Raw genomic sequence first — 26,332 nt, 5'->3', positions numbered from 1 at the left:
TAGGTTATGGGGGACATGGAAAACAGTTGGTGCCCCTCTTCTGCAAGGGGGATGGACTCCTTAGCACTGCTTGGCATCAGGAAGCCCTCTAGCCCTCCTGTTAAGAGCGGCTTTGTTTCTGGCATGTCCAAAGCTGCTCCACACTGTTATACTTACACAAACAACTTGCCAGGGAGATTCCCGCCACTCTCAGCATCTTTGCATTGAATTAGCAAAACTACCAATTAGGGATTCTTCCTAACGTGAATTTAAATGCCCCCTTCTCATTTCATACTCCACACTGCATGCCCCATTCTCTTAAATATATCTTAAGTAAGATTCTTTTGAGGTTTGACTTACTATGGCTCTGTAAAATTCATACTTTCAGAGTCTCCATGGAGATAACTTTTTTCTTTATCTCTCCTTAAAAAAAAAACGGGATACATGTGCAGAACGTGCAGGTTTGTTACATAGGTATACATGTGCCGTGGTGGTTGGCTGCACCTATTGACCCATCCTCTAAGTTCCCTCCCATCACCCCCCCAACCCCCAACAGGCCCTGGTGTGTGTTGTTCTCCTCTCTGTGTCCATGTGTTCTCAATGTTCAACTCTCACTTATAAGTGAGAACATGCGGTGTCTGGTTTTCTGTTCCTGTGTTAGCTTGCTGAGAACGATGGCTTCTGGCTTCATCCATGTCCCTGCAAAGGACATGATCTCATTCCTTTTTATGGCTGCATAGTATTCCATGGTGTATATGTACCACATTTTCTTTATCCAGTCTATCATTGGTTCTATGTCTTTGCTATTGTAAATAGTGCTGCAATAAACATACGTGTGCATGTGTCTTTATAGTAGGATGATTTATATTTCTTTGGGTATATACCCAGTAATGGGATTGCTGGGTCAATATTTTTTTTAAGTCTAATGCCCCATCTTACGAATAATAAAACCAACACCCAAGTGGTACCCACCTAATTAGTGTTTTTGCTACTATCTGTTTTACTGTGGGACACAAGGATTTTAAAATTAACTAAGGCTTTTTTTCCATTACAAAATAAGTATGCTGGTTGTAGAAAAATTTACCAAAATCACAAACAATAAGGATAATAAAAATAAGCTACAATGAAATTACTCAGAGAGAACCACTGTAAACTTTCAGTATACCCATCTAGATTTTTTTCTTTTGACTATATGTGCCATTTATTAAAATGATTCCACATATTGTTTACGCTGTTTTATGCCTTACTTTTCATTGCGCAATATATTACGACATCTTTCCATGTTTTAAATATCCTTCCATAATTTAATTTTTAATAGCTATATATTATTACATTCCTTGGAAAATCTAGTTAAATGAATCTCATTTTTTTTGCATTGTTTTGATTTTTTCCGAGATCTTTGCATTAACAACAAAAATGAAATGACAGATTTATTGTCGGTTGTTTTTTAGTTGAAGCCAAACTAAAAACTGCCTCAGGATGAGAGGTTGAGTAATCTTCCCGAAGTCACTCAGCTCACGAGTATCAGACTACAGATTGAAATCCCAGTGTCTTTACTCTTAGCCTTATATTCTTGTCACCACTCATTCCTTCATTAGTTGTGCCATTTTACATGGAAAATTCTGCTTTCTCTCATTTCCTCCCGCTCTTGAATGAGCACATTTGTTTTCTCACCACCACCTTTGCCTTCCTCCCTGTCTTGCTGAGGCTGTTGACATTTGTAGAGGTACACTGTGTCTTGGGACCTGAAGCTATGCAGCTGGAGAGGAAACATGGCCAGTTCTTCCCCACTCCTTACTGGCTCAACCTATAAGCTTGGAAGCTGGTTTTAATTTTACATTTTCTGTGTGTATGTGTGTTTGTTTTTAAAACTTTTTTCCACTTAATTCTTTCAAGGAGACCTTTATTTGAAATCATGCACTTTTTCCCGCAAAGCGAATCTGTGCCTCAAATCTTGATGAGATTACTTTGTTTGGGGATATTGATAAATTCATAGTGGGGTTTTTGGTTTATCCAATTAAATTGGTTTAAATTATGGCCTTATAGAGAGAAAGGGCCTTAGAAAACTTAGAGAGTTTTAAGGCAATTGAATATAATCTACTTCTAGGGACTTCATCCTGGGTTTATTCCACAAAGAAGGTATGTTTTGTTTGTTTCCTTTTCATTTCACTTACTTCATTGCATGCTCTATCTCAGAACACTTTTTGCTATGAGAAATTGTGGGAAAAAACAGCCTTGCTTGGCTAGGGGCAGGAAGAGAAAAGGGACCTGTTATTCCAACCCCTTCATTTGAATGATTGAGAAAATGTGGATCAAAAAGGGAAAATAATTTGCCAAGGTCATACAGTAAAATAGGTTTTAAAAAGTATGAGGCATAGGACTCATTTTTCCTTGCTCTTCTGATAACTTTTGTTATGAGAAGTTATAGTGCTTTTCTCGTAATTTTGTTGAGGAAGGCAGAGAGTGAGGGGGAGAGTGAATTATGTCCCCTACCCAGTAATTAAAGTCTTAACCCTCAGTACCTTACAACATGACTGTATTGGAGGCAGGGTCTTCAGAGAGGTAATTAAGTTAAATGAGGTCATTAGGATGGGCCCTAATCCACTCTGACTGGGGAGTTTTATAAGAAGAATAGATTAGGACACAGACACGCACAGAGGGAAGACCATGTGAGGACACAAGGATTAGGGGAGTTTGATCTATATACCAAGGAGAGAGGATTCAGAAGAAACCAAGCCTGCTGACACCCTGATCTCAGACTTCTAGCATTCATAACTTTGGGAAGATAAGTTTCTGTTGTTAAAACCATCAGCCTGTGGTACTTTGTTATGGCAGCCCTAGCAGAGTCATAAAGGGAGAAAGTGAAGAACAAAGAATGAAAAAATTAAAAACTTAAAACTTGAGAAGTTCTCAGAGAGCAGAAAAGGGAGCCTCAAATAAAATTTATAAGAAATTATGGCAGGCCAGAGCCCATGCTAACTGATTTTCAACCATAATTGTGTATATGGCATTTCATTCAATTCTATTACCATGCCGAGATCATAGTTATTATTAACCCACTTTACAAATGGGGAAATTGAAGCTCAGAAAGTTAATTTATCTCAAGTTACATCATTATTAACTAACTGGCAGAACTAAGTCCAAATTCACCTCTTGTCAGCCTTGAAAACTCTCACTTACTGTACTGTTCTATCTCCTTTTAAGAAGGTTAATGTAAGCTGCTTAGGAAACATTACTTATCAAGTTATTTAATGTTAGGAGAAATAAAAAAATGTACTCCAAAGTCTCAGTGACCTGGAATCCACTTAATTGATTAGACAGGAAATATTTGGCCCCTGATTTTAGGATAAAAAGAGAGAGTGGGGAAATTTAAAAAGATAGCATAATTAGATTTCAGTACAGTCTTCCCCATGGCTGCACTTTCACATGTCTAAATGAACAGCTACACATAATGAAGAATTAATGTTCATAGTGATGTGCCGTGGGCCGTGAAGACATCTGATCCATCAGAGAGAATCAACAACTGTCACTAGGTTGCATTTGCTAAAGCAGGAAACCAGATCCATAAATCTATAACATGAGGAGACTTGGAAGCTGTCTATGTCAGAGTTTTACAAAGACATAATTTCAGTGATTAGATAGATAAATATGCAATCAATCCAAAAGAATAATCAAAATAACCTGAGCTGCTGGTAAACCCAGATGTTATGTTTTTTGTTTTTATTTTTGAGGTGGAGTCTCACTCTGTCACCCAGGCTGGAGTGTAGTGGCGTGATCTAGGCTCACTGCAAGCTCCGCCTCCCAGGTTCATGCCATTCTCCTGCCTCAGCCTCCCGAGTAGCTGGGACTACAGGCGCCTGCCACCATGCCTGGCTAATTTTTTTGTATTTTTAATAGAGACGGGGTTTCACAGTGTTAGCCAGGATGGTCTCGATCTCCTGACCTCGTGATCCGCCTGCCTCGGCCTCCCAAAGTGCTGGGATTACAGGCGTGAGCCACTGTGCCTGGCCAACCCAGATGTTATAATATGGGAACTATGAAGCACTTTAAATATTGAATGCAGATGGCTCTGTCGAAGCTGCCTTCTGTTTTAAAGTTGTGAAGTCTATCAATCCTGAAATATATAGATTAAATTTACTTGGATATTTAGTAATGACACAGTCAAGGTAAGAGGTGGACAGGCATTGTTTTCAACAGATACTGGGATCAAGTCCCAGCTAACTGTATATTAGCTGTGCATATTTGTTGGTTCTACCTTTAGAGTAGAATATTAAGCCAACCACTTCTCACCATTTTTCATCACTGTCATCACCCTCACTCAAGCCTCTGTCATCTTACTCCAAGAACTCTTCTAACTTTTCTCTGTGGTTTCACTTTGCCTACCCCTAAATTCGTTCTGTATTCATGATAACCAGGTGGTCCTCTAAAAATGTAAATCAAACCAAGTCACTCCCCTGCTCAAATATCTCCTATTACACCTCAACTAAAACCCAGACCATGGCTCTTGAGGTCCCATGTGGGGTGGCCCTGCCTACTTCTCTGGTCTCCAGTCCTGCCACTGACTGTCAGTGACTCAGCATCAGCCATCCTCCCATTATGACACTTTCATGTCCAGCTCAAAGCTTCTGTACTTGTTGTTTTTTTTTTCTCCCTAGGACTCAGATTATTCACATCTGTTCAGGAGACAGCTCCTTAGACATGCCTTCTTTGAAAATGTTCCCAGCCTCCACTGTCCCCTTATCCTTTTTCTAAATTTCACTTATCACTGTTGAAATTACGCTATTTATTTAGTAACTTACTTATTCTTTGCACTTTCAGCCACTGCAGTGCCTTATTTTATTTTGTTCACTATTGTATCAATAGTACTGTGAACAGGAGGCATTTACAAATATTAGATGAAGGAATGAATGAATTAATTTAGACTAATGTTTCTTTCCCTGGGTTAAGTGGTTTGGCGAGAACAGTTGTCAAGGAAACAACTGTTATCAAACAAGGTTATCAAAAGGCTGTTAGTCTGTCTGCTCCATGATCCTAGGGACTCTGTGTCATACCCCACTGTATCACCAAAACCTAGCTCAGTCTACCCCTGAATGAATGGAATGATAAATGAAAGATGAAGACTTGGGGCAACAGGGGAAGAGTGATAACACATAGGTGAAAACTGGCTGTGTCTGAGATGACTGACAAAGATGATAACTTGTTTGCTATTTTTTGGACAAAATTTAATACATATTACAACATACATCTTGCTTTGATAGACGTAAAACATGTAACTATAAACTTCAGTCTGAAACGTTTCTGAGCAGAGACACATCACAAAAGAGTAGACTATTCCAAAAGAAGATTATTCACCTGTTAGACTCATAGAATGTTAAATAGTGATCATTGGGAAGAGAAGTGGGCAGCTTTATGGCTTTGCAGGTAAGGGATGAAGTCTTGGAGGTTCTAAGCACAGAGAATGTATTCCCATAATGTTAACATGGTCTTTGCCGATAGTAAGCCGTCTTGAATACATTCCAGGAGGTGCCTAGTATGAGTAAAGCCTTAGATCTTTATTGAAGGCGAAGAAACCTTTTGTTCTAGGATTAACTACCCACTTGTCTCTGATTTTTGAGTTCTGATCATTTTTAAGTGGTGTCTCGTTTGTATTTAGTTCAAGTGTTTGTTTAATTCAAGGTCTGCCTGACCTCTTGAAGTCCTTGTTCTCAGAGCATCTGCAGTTTTATCTATCAATACAACTTGAAGAAGTTCAGGGCCAAAGAATCAAAAATAGCCTCTGCTTTAATAACCACCTCTCTATCCAATGAAAGCAGAGTTGCGGGTGTGTAGGTTTTTAGACAGACAGATGGAAGCCTGTAACCAAGAAAATCAGTCATCACCATTGTCTGCTTTGTCAAGAAGGAACCAGAAAAAAAGAGCGAACTCTTCCTTTTCTTTCCTTACCCATATTCTTTTATAGAAGGTGTGTTTGGGTTGTTGTAGAAAGGTAGTTAAGATATGTGGTATGAATCAAACCAACCTAAAAAGAAATGAAAAGTCAAGTTACTTTTCAGGGATAAAGGAGAGGGAAGGTAGGCACTAGGTGGAAGGCTTTGACCTGAGAAGATTTAGGGAGATTCTAGCTTCTAAAGGAACTCACATTTATTGAGAATCTGGGCTTCATCCTCACAACATTCCTTTGAAAAAGATATTATTTTCCTCGCTTTACAGTCAGGACTCCAAAGCCCTTCCCTTTCCCACCATTCCATCAGGCTAACTGGCACTGATTCATCACTTGAATTCTTGGACTGCTTTAACGATGAGGACCCTCTTTGCACTCCTGTATGATAGACCTAATCTTTGAGGTCTGGACTACAAGGCAGAGCAAACTGGAAGACATCTGTGGTCTTTGAGACAATTCCTTCCTTCCACACTCTCCATGGGGCCCTTTTCATGGCCGCCTGGTGTGACTGGAGCACCACAGCTGAGTGTTCTGTTAGACTTGCACACCACGGACAGTTTTAGGAAGTTACATAAGCCAGTGGTTGTGTGCTTATGACCACAATCCCCAAGAAGCTCCCACCAGCTTTAAAAATACAATGTCAGACTTGAAGAAGAATCCCTGTGGCCTCCACAAATAGATGGGGAGCTATTGCCTGTCATTTGAAGGTGCTTCTCACACATTCCAAGGCCTGAGCCCGCATTCCTCCTCTGGGAGTTGCATTTTGGCAGGCTTTCAGATTTGGTGAAAAGGTTTCTTGTTTCTGAGAAGCAATAGGGTGGGAATTCACTCGACGTCTTTGTCATTGTAAAGGCCCTGTCAAAGCCAGCTGTCAGTCAGAAAAGATGAAAAGAGAGAGCTGCTTCTTAAGAGGGAGCTGGGTACCATTAACGGCACAGCCTCTTGGAAAGGCGAAGGGGATCACAGAACTTTGACCGGAATCCGTGGCTCCCGACTCCCATTCTAGGGATCTTTCCACCCTTCTTTTCTGCCTTTCAGTTGGCACAGCCATTTTCAGCGTGGCATTAACTCAAGCCCGTCCACTAACACCTGACCTTTCTCTGAAATCCCAGGCCACCATTTCAGTGACCTGCTACATTGCTGTATGGTTGACCAGTACCTCAAAATTATTCTTAGTCTTACACTTCAATTTTGTTAGTCCTTTTTCTGTTTCCTGTGTCTATTAATGGGTCCTCTGTAGACATGCTGCTTTAAAACTCAGTCTGGTTTGGCACGTCTGCATCTGCATCACTTTCCCTTCCTCTTCAGTTACTTAGTTGATTGACACTTTCTTCTGCAGTATGCTATTGCATTTTCTAATCCATATTCTTCCTGTCACACTGGACCACAGCAATTACCACATTCTTTTACCTTTTTATAATTTTCTTTATAAAGTTCCTTTTAAAAGTTATAAAGTACATTACGCATATGCAACTAGAGAAATAATGTAAATAAATAGAGGAGAGAGAAGAAAAAGTTTAAAAGGACCCCTACAACCTCTCTCTGCATCCTTTCCTTCTACAACATTCAATGTTAATAATATTATGTGCATCCTTCTGGAACTTTCTTCCAGATCAGCTCACACAAAAATATAATAAACATATTTACATACAGCATTTTTTGTTTGCTTTGACAAGAACTACATCATATTTTGCATATTGCTCCAGAACTTACTTATTTTAGATATTTCTTCAGTTCATGATATAGATTTTAAAGGTGGCCATAATAATCATAATCCATATTTGTGGTGATATCATAGTTTATTAAATCACATCCCATTGTTGGCTATTCAGGGCCTGGGCTGGGTATTTCCTGCTTGCATCCCCAGATATCCTCTCCACCTTTGTCTACCCTGCTCCATACTCCGTGTATGGTGTGCCTTAGTTGGTTTCTTTGCCCTTGGGCTTCTGGTTGCATTTAGCTCTTAGGGCACCAATAGGAGATTAGAGGGAGAGTGAACAATGAAGTCGGGGTATTTTCCCCGATTCCTTCCTATCACTAGGTCATTGTGGGGCAGCTGCATGTCTCTGCTGAAGGTTAGGGCTCCTGCCAGGCAGCCCTCTCCATACAGCTACAGTCTCCACTTCCAATAACCACTCCCTCCCCTTTCCCTCTTCTGGCCTTGGCAATGGCTCCCTGCTGCTGGTAGGCCCTGGATGCTGCATATCCATTTATTTGCCCTAAACACTGCCCACACTTTGTTAAGTAATTTCTTTGTTAAATTCTCCTTAATAACTTCTTAATAATTTTATCTGTTTCCTGCTGGCACCCAGCATGCTAAAGGTCTTTTCTTATTTTTTTTTGTTTTTTTTTCCCCCTGCCACTTGCTGTTTCTAAGTTTTTCCTTCCTTTATCTCCAGTGTGGGCCTCTGTCAGCTTGATTTTTTGACCCTATGATTGACTATTTTACTTATTTTTTGAAGATCCTTCTAGGGCTACTACATAGTAAAGGTCAAACTTCCTAGTTGGCAGCCGTTTGCATCCCTTATTCCAGTATCTTAAGCTTTGGAGGAAGGAGGGTGCCTAACTCCACAATCTCTTATAGAGATGCATTTCTTGCATCGATACCATTGGTTCTCCCAATGATTGGTTGTGTGATATTGGACCATGAGCTAACCTCCCTAAGCTTCCATGTCTTCATCAATGCAATGGGAATGACAGCAGCATATAATTCATAGCACTTGAAGATTGATTGAACAAGATGTACTTAAAGCTTCTATCTGTTTTCAGCAAATAAGAAGTTTTCAGTAAATGGTAATTATGAATTATTGTAACACGCTGTGATCATAATTGCCGTTGGCCATACCCACGTGTACAAATCAGCTATTTACCTTAGATTCACTTAGGCAAGGCCTCTGTGGATCCTTTAATCTCTGCCAGACAAAAGATTTTTCTGCCTGCCTCTCTCCTCTCTCTCTCTCTTCCCCCCACCTTTCTTAATTAATAGACTTTGTTTTTTAGAGAAGTTTTAGGCTTACAGAAAAATTGTGCACAAAGTACAGAGAGCTCCCATAGACTCTTTCTCACTCCCTCCTCACCCCCAAGTTTCCTCTCTTATTAACACCTTACATTGGTGTGGTATGCTTGTTACAATAGATGAACCAATATTGATACATTGAAGAGAGTCCAGTTTACATTAGAACTCACTCATTGTTGAGTAGTTCTACGGGTCTTAACAAATGCAAAATGTCATGTGTCCATCATTGCAGTATCGTCTAGGACAGTTTCACTGCCCTGAGCCACTTCAGTGCTCCGCTTACTCACCAGTTCATCCCCTCCCTGTTCCCCTACCCCCCGCCCCAACTGGTAACCACTGATCATTTTACTGTCTTTCTATAGTTTTACTCTTCGTCTTTTTAGGTCACATTACTATTTGCAATCCTGGCTTACTTTTCTTACTGTTTTATCTTTACTTCTCTATTCACCTTCTGTATTCAACTTCATGGCTAGTAGTTACACAAGCATATGTTTCAGGAATGAATTATTAAACTCGTTTACCCTTAGAATAAAGACTTAGGTTTAATTTAGGTACTTCTTCCTGATGCAATAGGCATTTGGCTTTTGCACAGGCCCAGGGTCTCAAGGGACAAGAGATCTTGTTTGATTGAAGCTGGATGTCACTTCTCTAGTCCGCATATGTAAGATAGCTTCCACCCGTGGCACATGTATTTGAGGCCTAAAAAGGAACAATGCAAAGCAAAACAAACAAGTAATAAAACACAAAACTATCATATAAATCCAGACCAAAGAGGTGCATGAATTAGCTCTCTAAGCACTGACTTGGCTTTAATCCGTACTGGACTTTATACTCTGGTCCTGAGCTACAGATTTCTCAAGCAGCTTGTATAAAATGGTAATAGCTGCCTTGTATTTGTACTGTAATTTGGATTTGATTTTAACAGTACATCTATATTACAAGAGCAGTAGAATAGAAGTTGTAGCAAGGTGGTAGGAGCAGTAGTAATATGTGTAATACCTACCACTTAGGAGTCTTTTTTTTTTTTTTTTTTTTTTGAGACGGAGTTTTGCTCTGTCACCAGGCTGGAGTGCAGTGGTGCAATCTCAGCTCACTGCAACCTCTGACTCCCTGGTTCAAGCGATTCTCCTGCCTCAGCCTCCTGAGTAGCTAGGATTACAGGGACGCCACCACGCCCAGTTAATTTTTGTATTTTTAGTAGAGACGGGGTTTCACCATGTTGGCCAGGATGGTCTCGATCTCCTGACCTCGTGATCCGCCCGCCTTGGCCGCCCAGAGTGCTGGGATTACAGGCGTGAGCCACTGCGCCTGGCCAGGAGTCTTTTGTGAGTACCAACCCTGCATCATGTCTTTAACTCTCACATTAGCCCTGTGAGGTAAGCATTATTATCTATACTTTACAGATATATAAATGTGCCTTTTTAGAAAGATTTACCTTCACTCAGCTGAAGAAGCTGAGGCACAAAGAAGCATCAAGTTAGTTGCCTAAAATCACAGAATAACTTAATGGCAGAGATGCTAATGTAGCCCTGGCTTCTGGACTCCCTCAGTTGCTACCTACAGTTCTGGGGGTAGCTTCAAAAACTGCTATTAGGCTGGTTTTCTTCCCAGGCAGGAACCTTTCTATTTTTTCCAACCAAAAGCCCAGTTAAAGATTTGCCATATGTCTTCACTTACCGATATCTGGTTTCCTGTTTTCTGATAAGGCATCTTTGTTCCTACACCTGACCCTACCCCACCCTGCCTCTTTCCCCATCCACCCAAGCTTCGGACCCAGAGCATGGTCCCCAGTAATCTCATCCTTCTGCTGTACTGCCTGATGTGGGTGGTCCCCGTCACTGTACTTTGGGTCCTGCTTTTGCTTCTCACAGGCCCATGTGGACACATATGGACCTATACTTCAATAGCAGAGATGGTTCCAGCTGTTTCATAAGATCATTTTAGGGGGTTGTGGAAGAAGGCATTAAATAACATGGAATCGCATAATGACAAATTTTGTCCCCTTTCTAGTTCTTTTTCAAATCTTCTGAGTAGATCAAGGAAAAAGTCTCTGTTTACTACTAGTTTCTCATTAACATCTCCCTGATCCGTGATAATCTTCCTTTTTAACAAAATAACAGATCCAAGATCATCCTTTAGAGCCCTCTCGAAGGCAGCAGAATGTAGACAAAATTTAGTGATGTTTTTATTGTATTCATTCCTAGGTTCACTGTTTATTTTTGGCAAGTAATACTAGTTTAGAATTTATGAGACTAAGATAGTGTTTTCTTTTAAAATACATTTATATAAGGATAATATTAAGCAAATAACAGCACAGTTTATTGCAGGCTGTGTCAGATATCATGCAGGTAGTGCACAAATGACTGAGGTTTGAGCTACACAGACCCAGCTGACCTTTCTCGTTGAGAATGGAATCTCTCTAGGGCTCCTCTTGTCCAGTGCTGTCCCTCTCCTCCACATTCTCTTGCTTCTGGCGTGTTATCTATTTGTACTTATCTGTGTCTGGAACGCTGTTGAAGATTAAGAGACCATTATCGGGGGCTAGGATTAGGGTGCTCCCCACAGTCCATTCCCCCATCCACTGTGACCCAGGGCAGGCCGCATCACTTGTCAGGCCCTTTGATAATGACATCTTTAAAATGGTTAACATGAAGTTCTGGGGAGGGAAGAATGCACATAGCTGGCTTTGATTCTCCAGTTCAGACAACAGAGCAGCCACTCTGCCCTGATTAATGCTTCCCTGGGCTACTGCTGCCTCCACATTGCTGTTTTTCCTGCCTTGTGTCTGTCCATCTAGGGCTAAACCAAAGATAATAAAGAAAGTGAAGACAGTGCTTTCCATGTGTTATGTATTCTGCTTCGTGGGTTGCATTTTGAAGGGAGTGCCCCAGGTTGACCTACTTCCAGCACACCTCAGTGGTCATTAAGTATGTTTAGGTGATGAGGAAAGGGAGGAGTGTTTGAGACTCTCATCTGTAGCAGTTCAGAGGTTTGGAATAGCCAACCCTGGTAAACTATGCCCAATTTCAATGAAGACTCAGAGCCAAGAAACTGCATTGCTCCTCAAGATGTCTATCTTCTCCCAGGCCTTTCTGTTTGTCTCAATGGCATGCTTGTCATCGAGGGTCCTAGAAACACACCCATGTACTAGAGGGAGCGTGGGTGGGAGGCAGCTTTAAGACCTTACTGCCCTCTCTACAGTCCTGCTGGAAGAGTGTAGATTGTTATCTCCTCACAAGGGCTTATTTCCAGAGGAAAAATGACCTGGAGGGGCCATGGGAACTTGCCCTGTGGGGTTGGGTTTAAAAGGGGAAGTCTTGGCTGACCTTGGCTGCTGGTGGCAGGAGCTGAGAACAGTTGCTGAGGCTTGGCTGGGGACTGGCGTCTCTGGAATTCCCTTTATGGCAAGGTATGTTATATTTTGATTAACAAAGTGTTAGTTCAGTCCTTCTTGAGTATTTGTGAGAGAGGAGTTTTACAATGGCTGGTTATAATTGTAAGAAATAATGATGATGATGGTAGCTCACACATATTGAGCATTTATAGTGTGCCAAGCAGAGTTCAACCCTTTATATATAGTATGCCCCACAATCCTTGTCTGTACCCTCAGAAAAAGGTATCATTGTCCCCATTGTTCACTGATGAGGTAACTGAAGCCCACCCAGAGAGGTGAAGTCATTTATCCAAACACGGGTAGTGTTGGTGCTAGAAGTCAAGCTCATGTCTGCACGTCTCACCCGAGGCAACATATTTAATAACAGAGCCAGGATGAGAACTCGAGTCTCCTGAGAGCGTATTTAGTACCTTTTCCTAAATACCACCTTGAGTCAACTGGACTATCTTAGAATGTCTGGTTTTTCCTCTCTTCTTGAACTGATGCTGCTTTGGGGAAGAAAAACAAGATTTCATCCATGCAGTCTATCCATCCTGATGTTTTCTTAACAGTGAAAGTGTTTTAGGAAATCAAATCTAATTGCCCAAATGGGAATTTATTTTAAATAACCACCTGCACCTTCATCTGGATTTTAAAAGGATCTTGAATCCCCACTGAGAAGGTCATAGTCTGCGCTTTGTTAATGCAGGTAACAAAATATTTGATTTTGGGAGTCTCATTCTTCATTTTATATCCTCTTTATAGGATTATAGTTTTTACTCTGAGCTGCTGGAATGTCTGCGGAGTGTGGAACAGATGTGTCTTAAGCGCTGTTCTCAGGCTGACTTTATTGACTGGGAAGAAGTCCATGGAGGGCTTTGGTTTCTCTGAGAGGCATGTTCTCATTACCTCAGATAGACAAAGGTGGTAATTTATGTTCTCTAAGTTGAAGACTAGGGGAGGAAAACTAAAATGGAGACCAACATCTCTAGTAGGCTTTTAGCTCAAGATTCTATCTTTTCATTCCCTATTTTACTTTGCATCTGTCATTCTTAACATTCCTTATAGCATTTATTACATCTTCCAGTTCTCTCTCCCCGCCCTTTCCTCTCTTTCTCCTTTTCTCCCTCCTTTCCTTCCTTTCTTTTTTCTTTTTCCTTTTTTTCCTTTTTTTTTTTTTTTGAAACCGAGTCTCACTCTGTTGCCTAGGCCGGAGTGCAATGGTGCGATCTTGGCTCACTGCAATCTCTGCCTCCCAGGTTCAAGTGATTCTCCTGCCTCAACCTCCCAAGTAGCTAGGATTACAGACGCCTGCCATGATGCCTGGATAATTTTTTTCTTTTTCTTTTTGTATTTTCAGTAGAGACAGGGTTTCACCATGTTGGCCAGGCTGCTCTCGAACTCCTGACCTCAGGTGACCCACCCGCCTCGGCCTCCCAAAATGCTGGGATTACAGGCGTGAGCCGCCACACCTGGCCCCCATCCTTCTTTTTTCTTCCCTCCTTTCCTCCCTCTCTTCCTCCCTCCCTTTTTCCCTCCCTCTTTTGCTTTCTCTCTCTCTTTTTACTTCCTTCCTTTATTCATTTCTTGGTTCCTCTCTCTTTCATTCTCCTTCTCCCACACTGAGTTTTTTATGGTTAGTTTTCCTAATCAGTATCATACCCTAGTGAAGGAAAAGATGTTAGACTTATATCACACTTTAAAGTCCCGTGCCAAGCTGGATTGCAAAGTAGATCCCTTTATAAACTACATTAACACATTCAGGCCATTAAGGGGCAGGTGTATTGCACTGATTTTATAAGTAGTGGCTTGAAAGTTACTGAATTCCTAAAGCTACCTACCTGAGAGAACTGGACGCAGTTTGGACACTGGAACGAATTTAGTATCAAATAGAGAAGAGAGCTCTGTCAGAAAGAGCTGCTTGTCATAAGGTTTAAAGACACTTGGTACAGCGGCCTAGGAGAAATCAGTGATGTGCCAGGAGATGGGAGACATGGGTTTACTTCAAATTGGAACTAATCTACTCTGTCATGTGGAGAAGGTCACTCACCTCTCTGTATATATCTCCCCATTTGGAAAATAGAAATAGTCTCTCACCAACATACTTAAGGCTTAAAAACATTCAAAGTATTATAAATAATATTAATGGAATAAATGTAATACTTATTAGCTATTTACTTGTGTGCTAGATTATACACGCACACACACACGCACACTGGCAGCCACCCTGTGATGTGAGCTAAGTATTACTATCCACTCTGGGCTGATGAAAAAAAATGATGCTCTGAGAGGTTAAGTCCCAACTCAAGATCACACACGTAGTTAAGTGGTGTGTCTGATTCTCCCAGCAGTGGCAAAACCTAGCTGGACCCAAACTTGCCAGCTGGTATGCCTAGAACCCTGCTGGGCTGCAAGACAGTGACACACTTAGCTCTTGGTAGCTGTGCAGGGCCTAAGGCAGGTCAGTGGCAGGTTGCTTCAGGCTCTGAATACGTTCATTTTGGGTTCCAGATACCCTTCAGATTACCACAGCATGCCCTAGTGATATCATCATTCTTTATATATATATATAATTACATTAGAAAGATTGCTAACTTTGTAGACAAGACCATTTAACCTCCTCAGACATCAGCTCATGGACGCTTGGCAGTCTTGGCTGCCAGGAACAGAAGGTGGAGAGGCCCACTGAGCCATATTCATCACTGAGGGAACTTTTATTTTATTTTATTGTAAGTTCTGGGATACATGTACAGGATGCACAGGTTTGTTACATAGGTAAACATGTGCCACGGTGGTTTGCTGCATCTATCAACCCATTACCTAGGTATTAAGCCCAGCATGCATTAGCTATTTATCCTGATGCTCTCCCTCCTCCCCGCACCCCACCCACCGTGACAGGCCCCAGTGTGTGTTGTTTTCCTCCCTGTGTCCATGTGTTCTCATTGTTCAGCTCCCACTTATAAGTGAGAACATGTAGTGTTTGATTTTCTATTCCTGTGTTAGTTTGCTAAGGATAATGGCTTCCAGCTCCATCCATGTCCCTGCCAAGGAGAGAGCAACTTTTAATCAGAGATGTTGGGTTTGTTCATTTTGTTGGCTTTTGATCCTAGCATGTGTTAATCTATCAGGCTCATCCATGAATTCATAGACAAACACTTTTTTGTGTCCAGTGGGGTTTGATTTTATGTGACCTGGGGGTGGTCAGTGGTTATGTCATACCCCACGCTCACATTCCCCAGTGCCAAGCCTAAGAATTGCCTTTCAGATTCCTCTTTGTTGATGACTGATTTGCCTAGGCCGCCATTTGTAGTGGATCCCCCTTCCATGGAAAGAGTTAAAATTGGGGAGGATAGCAGGGCAAGCTGAAGACCCATAGAGGAAGCATTTATTTGAGCTCTTTAAGTTCAGGTTTTGATATTTTTGCTCTGCATGGTGAAAACAAATTAATAATGTTAATATTTGTAGCCCATGGAGAAAACTCTTCTTAATCTCTTCTCTGAAACCTACACCAGGCCTATCATTCATCTTTGGGCTCTGTTTAGATTCCTGATTATTGAGCCAGAAAGATTTTATTTAATTACTATTTGAAAAGTTTCCAATGACACCATCTCAATGGTGTTAATTCCACTTGGATCAGTGCTTACTATCCCCCTGATGTTCATAGGGCTGGAGATAACATTTGCCCCTTTGCTGACTTTTCATGCTTGTTGAAGGGAGTGATGATCACACCAGTGGCTCAGGGCTGCGTGTCCTTAGGCTGGTCATATTTCATAACTGGTCTCAGTTCAGACAGAAACTGGCCCCTTTCCAAAACCCAGTTTAGTTCAGCTCTTTGCTGGGAAGATAAAGAAAATCAGGAAAGCATTGAGTTATGAGAGGGAGGGTACTCTTGCAGTTACCAAGATTGTTATTATTATGAAGTTCCTGTTGAAGATGTTCTGTCACCTTCCTGGACACACATAGAACTGTGGGGTGGGGTTGGGGGCAGGCAGGAGGGCAGTGGTTCCTTGTGCTGGTCTGTGACTTGGTACTGGGCTGCCTGATGGCTGCATAAGGAGCTTATAAAATGCAGATTTGGTGATGTAGAGCACAGCCTGGGAATATGTATTTTTCTAATGTGTACACACTAGTTTGGAAGCACAGACCTAGGACTGCCTCATATAATTTTGCAGTACTGTTAAAATAGTATATCACAAAGCCATCATTTATTTTCTCAAAACTCTAATTTTTGGCCGCTTCCCACAATATTCTGACCCAGACACCTTTACATCATGTGGATATAATACAACCTCCTGTGTCCCACCCTTCACCTATTCATTCAACCAATATGGAATAGCTGTCTAGGATGAGCTCCAGGAATGAAGGTAGAAATATCAAAAGATACATTGTTCCAGGACTAAAGGAGTCTTTGGTTTAGTCAGGAGATAACTTGAGTAATAAATAAATCAGCTACAGTAGAACATTGTTATTTTTCCAACTAACTTGCTGTGGGAGCAGGTGAAATTTGCTGGAAGGTCAGGTCACACATCGTGGAGGAACAGCCCTTTGGAGCCTTGACAAAGCAGATGACTGCTAGATGCCAGGTGATTATATGAGAAGGGAGAGAGAACATTTTTGTAAATGCCTAGTGGACAGAGAGCCTGATAATGTGACAAGAACTGCATGTTTTGTCATTTTAAAATATAGGCCACACATGATAGAAATGAGGGTGGACATATTAACAGACCAGATCATGAGGGGCTTGTATATCATGTGTGGTGGACCTTTGTATTTGACCTCATAGGCATGTCTTCCTTGCCTATGTACTTTGTTTTGGAACACTTCATTGATCTGTATCTTTAAAAAAATAATTTCTCCTGACAATATGATATGATGAAATTTCTTCTTATGCAATACCTTAGAAGAGCAGGGGAAGCTAGGTGGTAATTTTCTGTATCCCAGATGGGGCCTACCTTCAAATCTCATTCTCTGGCCCTTTCATTTCTGAAGCCAGAAGTCAGCTGGTTTTGGGGCTCCGTCCTCCATAAAATTTATATCCTCTTTGAAAGCTGATGTTCTCAAACAGGGGCTACAGAATCAGCATCAAGGGAATGATGACCATGATTGGCCCTGCATATGATGTCTCCCTGCTCTTGACCCCTTAATCAGTGACTCTTAATCCTCATAGTCAAATAGCCATGGAGAACATTGACCCTGAGCAGTGCATTCTAGAGCTGACTTCTCAACACAGGTCTTCACCGCTCTGCTTGCAATCCTGACATATGTCTCAGTGTATTTTCATTCAAACTCAAACTCTTACCAAACCCAGCATGAGTAGCCTGCCTACCTCCCCAACCTGATTTGATGCCACTTTCTTCCTTGAACCCTAAGCTTCTTCCACATTGAGCTTTTTCAGGTTTTCAGAGAAACAAAACTTAGTGCTACCTCTAGGCTTGTGCACATGCTATTCCTTCTACCTAGAGAAGTTCTTCACCCCCACCCCCATCTAAATTGCTCTTCCCTGAAAAGACATTTTCCAGCCTCTAAACAAGCCCACTCCCCTGTATTTTGTGACACTTAATATAATTTTAGATTGCTTGATTTGTTTTGTTTACTTTATTTCTCTATTGCCAGACTTTCCCTTTAAGCTCCATAAAAGCAATGACCTGGGAATGAATGGATGGATGAATGGATGGATGGGTGGATGGATGGATGGATGGATGGATGAATGGATGGACGGTTGGAGTTGAAATCTCTTTGTGAAGTTGAATTCTTCACAAAGTCCACCCTCTCATTCTTTATTCATGCTGTAGCTACACTCAGCCAGACTCCTGGGAATTGTTTTCTCCTCCATGAACCCAACAAAGCTTCATCCATCCCTCATACTCCAGTCTAAGCTCCATTCATTTAATGAAACTTGTGATCTGTCAGGTTGACACTGATTTGTCCCTCTCCTGACTTATATATAAAGTATATGTTTACTTTGTTAATAACTTCATTAACTTTGTTAATAACTTGCATTGTTTCCTGTCGGGTAACTCAAATTTCATCTAAGTTATAATTTTTAAAAAGGCTTTGTTTTTCTCATAATTAAAGCAATAAAGAAATGCACTCAGAAAATGTGAGGAATATTGAGTATAATGAGATAAATATAAATCCTGCATAATTTCTCCACTGTAAGTTAAATACTATAGATACTTTGCCTTTTTCCCTTCTAGTGGTTTTATTACACATTTTACAACATTGTGTGTACTTGTGCATACATTTGTAAGTATCCTGAATTTTAGACATAACCATGATCTGAGCATGCCCTCGTGTAATTGCAAATACTTTTAAAAGCTTCTTTCCTTGTATGCCTAACCATAAGTTCTATTTTTGAGAATCACCATTGAGTGTCAACAGAGTACTAGAGAGTGCACTAGCCACTGAGGCATATGTTATCCCACTTTAAATATTTAGTGCCTACTGAATCAGAAAATATAAAGAATGTCTCACTTACTTGAGTAGATATGTTTCCAGGTGGCTATAATATTAATAGATTGCAGAAGCAAATGGTGAAACTCTAGAATAATTTGAATTAAGGGCAAACCAGAAAGACTGGATCCCCAACAAATACACCTACTTTAAATGTTGAGTGCATTGAGCACACATATGTCTTTGGTAAATGTGTTTCTACTAGACATCTAGAACAATGAATTGGGAAAACCTTGGCAGATCACTCTTCTCTGAAATCATACCTGTGATAACAACTCATGTTTTCCTTCTTTTCTAGAGTGACCGTCTCCTTATCAAGGGAGGCAGAATCGTCAATGATGATCAGTCCTTTTATGCTGATATTTACATGGAAGATGGCTTAATAAAGTATGTATATGGAATTCTTCTCTTTATTGTTTTGCACTTCCTCTCTTCATTAATGGCTCATAAAGAAGCTTGGATTACATGAATGTAGTGAAAAAAATCTTAATTTAATCAACAGAATGAAGTGAGATACTGAGGGCAACTTTGGGCAGAAAGTATTGATGAGCATTCTACGGGTCATGGAAAAGTGGAAGATGTGGCCATCATCCTTAAGGATACTGGAAAATGTGCACAAATTACAGCACCCTAAAAATATAAGGCTTTGTGCAATAGGTATCAAAGGAGTTGAAGTCAGGATAAGTGATTTAGAAGTACAAAGAAGAAGAAATTCATTTAGAAGTAACGCTTTGGGGTAGAGAGAGTATTTAATCTGAACCTTGACTTAAGGATAGGACTTAGATGGGCAGAGCACAGATAGGACATAGATTTCATGCAAGATTTGCAAATAAATTCATTAGGGATGTATAATTACATTCTAAAATGTATACTATTGGATGCCTGTAAGTGGCACAGCCAGGTAAGTTTTATGTGTAGGTTTCCTACATAGTGAACTTTAAAAGAAGATTTGATTTACATAGTGTTTCATCACAAAAAACAAAGTACACTACCCTGCTAAGATGTTGTAAAAGACTGGGTGTATCCAACCCATTCTATTAGCCCTGTCTGGCCTCTTTTAGTTTTATTTTTATATGACTTAACTTCATTGACTAGTTAAAGATTTTGGTTACAAGAGATCTCTTGCTTATCTTTGAAAAATTGGCTTAGATATAGTTTTCCGCAGGCAAACGTTTTTTACCAGCCCCCAAGTCTAGGCTAGCTTTCCCTTCTGTGTGCTTTCAAAACAGCTTGCGCTCGGCCGGGCATGGCGGCTGTAATTAAGTGCCTGTAATCCTAGCACTTTGGGAGGCTGAGGCGGGCAGATCACTTGAGCTCAGGAGTATGAGATCAGCCTGGGCAACATGGTGAAACCCTGTCTTTACTAATACAAAAATTACCAGGTGTGGTGGTGTATGCCTGCAGTCCCAGCTACTCAGGGACCTGAGGCAAGGGAATCACTTGAACCCAGGAGGTAGAGGTTGCAGTGAGCCAAGATGGCGCCACTGCACTCCAGCACTCCACCCTGGGTGACAGAGCTAGGCTCTGTCTCAAAAACAAACAAACAAACAAAACCAGCTTGTGCTTTCATCAATCATAGCAATTCTGACACTGTTAGTCTCCTTTGAGAGTAAGGAGACTTACTTACTCTCATATCTTACATATCTTGTTTATTCCACATCCCCAATTCTTAACCCAGGACTTAGCACAAAAAAATTTGATAAGAGCTACTTTTTATTGAGTGTATAGTATGTGCCAGGCACAATGTTAAATGTTTTGCATGCTTTCTCTCAATCAGCCAGCAGCCCTCTGAAGTAAGTACTGTACTATTATTATCCTGTTTCCTGAGATGAGGAGAAAGCAGCACATAGAGTGTAAATAACTTGCTAAAAGTTAATGTATTAGTCAAATAACATTGAATGAATGAGTGAATGAATGAATGAATGAACAAATCCAAGAACAAAAAATATTTGTTCATAGTTACCTTGCCAATTTACATTATTACTTTCTTATATTGGAAGTAAGAAAAATGGAAACAATGGGAAAACCAAAATATATGACAATAATTTCTTCAAACTATAAGCCACAATTGATTTTATGTTTTTCTATTAACTAAAAAATTATTATATATAGTTGGCTCTATTCAGAGGTAGCAAGCTCTCTCATTTGGAGAGAATGGGAAAAATTTGTTACCAAATGCTTCCTCATTTCAGAGCTCATCATAGGCAGCACTAATTGTTCACAGAACTTTATTATTATTATTATTATTATTACACTTTAAGTTCTGGGATACATGTGCAGAACGTGCAGGTTTGTTACATAGGTATACATGTGCCATGGTGGTTTGCTGCACCCATCAGCCTGTCATCTACATTAGGTATTTCTCCTAATGCTATCCCTCCCCTTTCCCCCACCCCCGACAGGCCCTGGTGTTTGATGTTCGCCTCCCTGTGCCCATATGTTCTCATTGTTGAAGTCCCACTTATAAGTGTGAACATGTGGTGTTTGGTTTCCTGTTCCTGTGTTAGTTTACTAAGAATGATGGTTTCCAGCTTCATCCATGTCCCTGCAAAGGACATGAACTCATTCTTTTTTTTATGGCTGCATAGTATTTCATGATGTATATGTGCCACATTTTCCTTATCCAGTCTGTCATCAATGGGCATTTGGGTTGGTTCTAAGTCTTTGCTGTTGTGAATAGTGCTGCAATAAACATACGTGTGCATGTGTCTTTATAGTAGAATGATTTATATTCCTCTGGGTATATACCCAGTAATGGGATTGCTGGGTCAAATGCTATTTCTGGTTCTAGATCCCTGAGGAATTGCCACACTGTCTTCCACAATGGTTCAACTAGTTTACACTCTCACCAACAGTGTAAAAGCATTCCTATTTCTCCAAATCCTCTCCAGCATCTGTTGTTTCCTGACTTCTTAATGATCGCCATTCTAACTGGCGTGAGATGGTATCTCATTATGGTTTTGATTTGCATTTCTCTAGTGACCAGTGATGATGAGCTTTTTTTTCATATATTTTTTGGCCACATGAATGTCTTCTTTTAAGAAGTGTCTGTTCATATCCTTTGCCCATTTTTTTGGTGGGGTTGTTTGTTTTTTTCTTGTAAATTTGTTTAAGTTCCTTGTAGATTCTGGGTATTATCCCTTTGTCAGATGGATAGATGGCAAAAATTTTCTCCCATGCCTGTTCACTCTGATGATAGTTTCTTTTGTGTGCAGAAGCTCTTTAGTTTAATTAGATCCTGTTTGTCTATTTTGGCTTTTGTTGCCATTGCTTTTGGTGTTTTAGTCATGAAGTCTTTGCCCATGCCTATGTCCTGAGTGGTACTGCCTAGGTTTTCTTCTAGGGTTTTTATGGTTTTACGTCTTACATTTAAGTCTTTAATCCATCTTGAGTTAATTTTGTACAAGGTGTAAGGAAGGGGTCCAGTTCCTGTTTTCTGCATATGGCTAGCCAGTTTTCCCAACACCGTTTATTCAATAGGAAATCCTTTTCCCGTTGCTTATTTTTGTCAGGTTTGTCAAGGATCAAATAGTTGTAGATGTGTGGTGTTATTTCTGTGGCCTCTGTTCTGTTCCATTGGTCTATGTATCTGTTTTGCTACCAGTACCATGCTGTTTTGGTTACTGTAAAATTATAGTGTAGTTTGAAGTCAGGTAGTATGATGCCTCCAGCTTTGTTCTTTTTACTTAGGATTTTACTTTGTTCTTTTTACTTTGGCTATACAAGCTGTTTTTTAGTTCCATATGAAATTTAAAGTAGTTTTTTCTAATTCTGTGAAGAAAATCAATGGTAGCTTGATGGGAATAGCATTGAATCTATAAATTACTTGGGGCAATATGGCCATTTTCATTATATTGATTCTTCCTATCTGTGAGCATGGATTTTTTTCCCATTTGTTTGTGTCTTATTTCCTTGAGCAGTGGATTATAGTTCTCCTTGAAGAGGTCCTTCACATCCCTTGTAAGTTGTATTCCTAGGTATTTTATTCTCTTTGTAGTAATTGTGAATGGGAGTTTGCTCATGATTTGGCTCTCTATTTGTCCATTACTGGTGTATAGGAATGCTTGTGATTTTTGCACATTGATTTTTATCCTGAGACTTTGCTGAAGTTGCTTATCAGCTTAAGGAGTTTTTGGGCTGAGATGATGGGGTTTTCTAAATATAAAATTATGTCATCTGCAAACAGAGACTATTTGACTTCCTCTCTTCCTATTTGAATACGCTTTATTTCTTTCTCTTGTCTGATTTCCCTGGCCAGAACTTCCAATACGATGTCGAATAGGAGTGGTGCTACGGCCATACCACCCTGAACATGCCTGATCTTGTCTGATCACAGACAAGATGTTTGTCTGTCTGTGAATATTTGTGGAATACTTGTTATGTGCCAGGCAATTTTTTGAGATATTGGACTCATGCTATGTCACACGGCATGGTACTCATTATCAAGGCCCAAATCATCATGCTGTCTTCCCCCGGGACCTTTTAGTCTTTTAGGGGAACTGAGATATCTGTATATATGCAAAGGACCTAGCATTACCAAGGAGTGGCATATCAAGTATTATATTCATAGAACAGGTGACATTCAGAGAAGGGAGTGGACTGATTATTAATTATAGTAGCTGACATTTATTGAATTCTTAGTTACCTAACAGTGTTTTATGGGCTTAACATATATTCACATTTAATCTGCAGCACAACCCTATGGAGGAGGCATCTTTATTACATTTTACAGAGGAAAGAATTGAAGCATGGTAAGGTAATTTGGCCAAGGTTATACAGCTAGTAGCTAGCAGAGCCAGGATTGTGAATCCAGATAGCCCACATCCGGTCTCACTCATTATTAGACTTGGATTTTGCTAGAAACTTGATGAAGGAGGGAAGATGGAAGCTGAGCCTTGAGGGATTAATGTGGCCTTCGTTGGTGGAGCAGTGACGAAGGGGGAAGCCATTTCTATTTCAGGCTTGGTATTAAACTAGTTGTCAAAATGGATGAAAACACACACACAAGCCAGGCAACTCTTCATGCCCTTGGTTCTCAATTTTCCTTAAAGGAGAACCTGTGAGAGAGAAAAATGAGAACAGAATTGGCCAGTATCTGAACTAGAATGGACTTAGGATCAGAGGCTGCATTTTACCAGTATATTTTGAATTATGGTGGCTCTGGAATGGCCCAGTGGTGATGTGGTAAAGTTGAACTCTTAGAGATGTCAGGAATACTTTATTTTAGTCGCAGAACTTGGAGTTTGAGAGGCCAGTGGTAGACTTCTTACTGCCCCAAGAGAGTGTCTTTCTTGGCTGTCCGTGGACAAAAGGGGAAAATATTCATGCAATGGACAGTGAGGTACAGATATCCCAAGGTAGGAGATTTTTAATGGTCATATAGAGGCTTATGAATCATAGGTCTCCCTGTTATCCATAGTGGACATGTTTAACCAGCTATTTTAATCAAAAATGTGATACCACGTATAAGCCAAGCAATACTGGCTGATCTATAAGCAGCATTGTGTGGGGACTAGTTGTATTTGTCACTTTCCTTGGAGGCTTGCCTTTGAGATACTCATTGGCTTACTTCTGCCTGAGTCTCCCCCGTATTCCTCCCTAAGATGCTCTGAAGCTTCCTGGGTGAAGCCGTGTCTAGTGGAGGTTCTCATAATCACTCAGCTCAGCTAAAAGCTTCTACTGGGACACTGACCATGTCATAAAGGCAGCTGGTGCTGGAGGCATCTGCATCTTTGACTTCCTCCTGGTGAATCTGCCATCAGCTGTGATTGGCTGATAAATGATCAGGAAAGGGTGGAATTGGGAGTGAAGACTTAGGCAGGAAATAACCCAGACAGAATCTTTTGTTAGGAGCAAAGATGACCCCACTTAAAAGATAGCTGAGTTCCCATACCTGTTCTTTAAATGATTTACTATTATCTTCTTCAGTCTCTTCTAACAGTGCACTATTTTATACTCTTTAGATTCTTCTCCAAATGTTATTTCTCACCTTAACTTAAAGAACAAAATGAAAGGAATAATAAAAATATTTATATGAAAAAAGTATTACACACACTATATTCTAGACACTATCAAACCCCTGGGGTTATAGTACTAAACCAGGACACGTGGTCCCACCGAATGGCATATCAGATCATTCTGTGACTATAAACATTGTTTTCTATGTATATCTATCTTTGTTTATAGATTGCTAAGCTTGTGAGTCACTTGCAAAGTTTAATTTGATAAACAAGTAACACTGTTTAAAATCCTTATACCACTATATTTGTCTTGGAAATTGCACTTTTAAATGACCAAGTGTTTGATCATTTTTTTGTTTGTTTGTTTCACCAGACAAATTGGAGACAATCTGATTGTTCCTGGAGGAGTGAAGACCATCGAAGCCAATGGGAAGATGGTGATCCCTGGAGGCATCGATGTCCATACTCACTTCCAGATGCCATATAAGGGAATGACCACAGTAGATGACTTCTTCCAAGGGACAAAGGCGGCCTTAGCGGGTGGCACCACCATGATCAGTAAGTCTTCATATTTTACACACTCCTGTTTCTCAGAAGTGTGTGTTTAATGAATGTGTTATCTCCAGAACTCTCTTACTATAACTTGTATACTTGTCCCAGTTCAGTTTATAGATGTGTTGCCTGATGGGACCTGAGAAAAGCAGATTGAGCTGAGGAAATGGGCAGCTCCCTGTAACTAAAGAGGAGATTCATGAGGCTCTTGGTCATGGCAGCACCTGCCCTCTTGTCTACCTTAGCAGCAGGCGTTGGCTCCTGCAATGAGTGGAGAATAGGAAATAGCATCTCCGGGCTAGTAAGAGGTGAAAGTAGACTTAAAAAGTTATGGATAGAAGATGAAACATTATTTCAAAACTGCCCACTTGGGTCTGAGAAAGGAGGGCAGAGCAGCGTGAATGGAGCTAAGGAGTATCATGGAGAGAGGGATTATGGAGAATTACATTTCTTGGAAATTTTGTAAACTTCAGTGGGTAAAGCTGTGTCTGGTGGAGGTTTTCAAAATCGCTGAGCTTGGTTTAAAGCTTCTACTGGGACGCTGGTCATGTCATAAAAGCAACTGGTGGTGGAGGCATCTGCATCTTTGACTTCCACTTGCATTTAGTGCTTATGGTCTGTGCTGTATTTTGACCAATTCATATCTTTAACATTTGGCAAGCTGTAGGAGTGGTTTCTCTTGTTTTTAAATTTTGTTTTTTTTTTTTTTTTCTATTGCAATTCCAAAAAAAAATCTAGGGAGTTGCATGCCGTTGGATTACTGAACCAATAGCATTCCAGGGCAGTCCTTCCTGTCCCAAAGGAATCCTGATGAATTGGGTCCCATCCCAGTGCTGGCCCCAAACTTGGTCAGGCAGAGAGCACTGTTTATTTTAACACCATATACATCCCCTGAGAACACAGGACAGCCTGAGCTGTAGAATTATTCACTGTCTTTTACTTCCTTTTGACAGGAGCATAAGCAGGGTTCAGCTTCAGCTAGTTGGGTGTGGAAGCCCAGAAAAATTGCACCAAAGCCATAAAAGGTGCAATTCTCCAGCTGAAGGGTGGAAGCCTGC

General features: G+C 40.6%; 1 protein-coding gene across 3 annotated transcripts in view; it reads left to right on the top strand.

Annotated features, from left to right (window-relative positions):
• Positions 1-26,332, top strand: part of DPYSL3 (dihydropyrimidinase like 3) — a 119,498-nt gene that overhangs the window by 66,960 nt on the left and 26,206 nt on the right. For all 3 annotated transcript variants that reach the window (XM_016954009.4, XM_009449900.3, XM_009449901.4), the window contains exons 2-3: positions 19,061-19,149; positions 25,096-25,280. In XM_016954009.4, coding sequence (XP_016809498.3) covers positions 19,061-19,149; positions 25,096-25,280 — 274 coding nt within the window. The remainder of the gene's footprint in view (positions 1-19,060; positions 19,150-25,095; positions 25,281-26,332) is intronic.

This window comes from Pan troglodytes, chromosome 4 (genome assembly GCF_028858775.2).
Source record: "Pan troglodytes isolate AG18354 chromosome 4, NHGRI_mPanTro3-v2.0_pri, whole genome shotgun sequence".
NCBI lineage: Eukaryota > Metazoa > Chordata > Mammalia > Primates > Hominidae > Pan > Pan troglodytes.
Note: the sequence above shows the minus strand (reverse complement) of the source record. Positions and strands in the feature narration are given on the sequence as shown.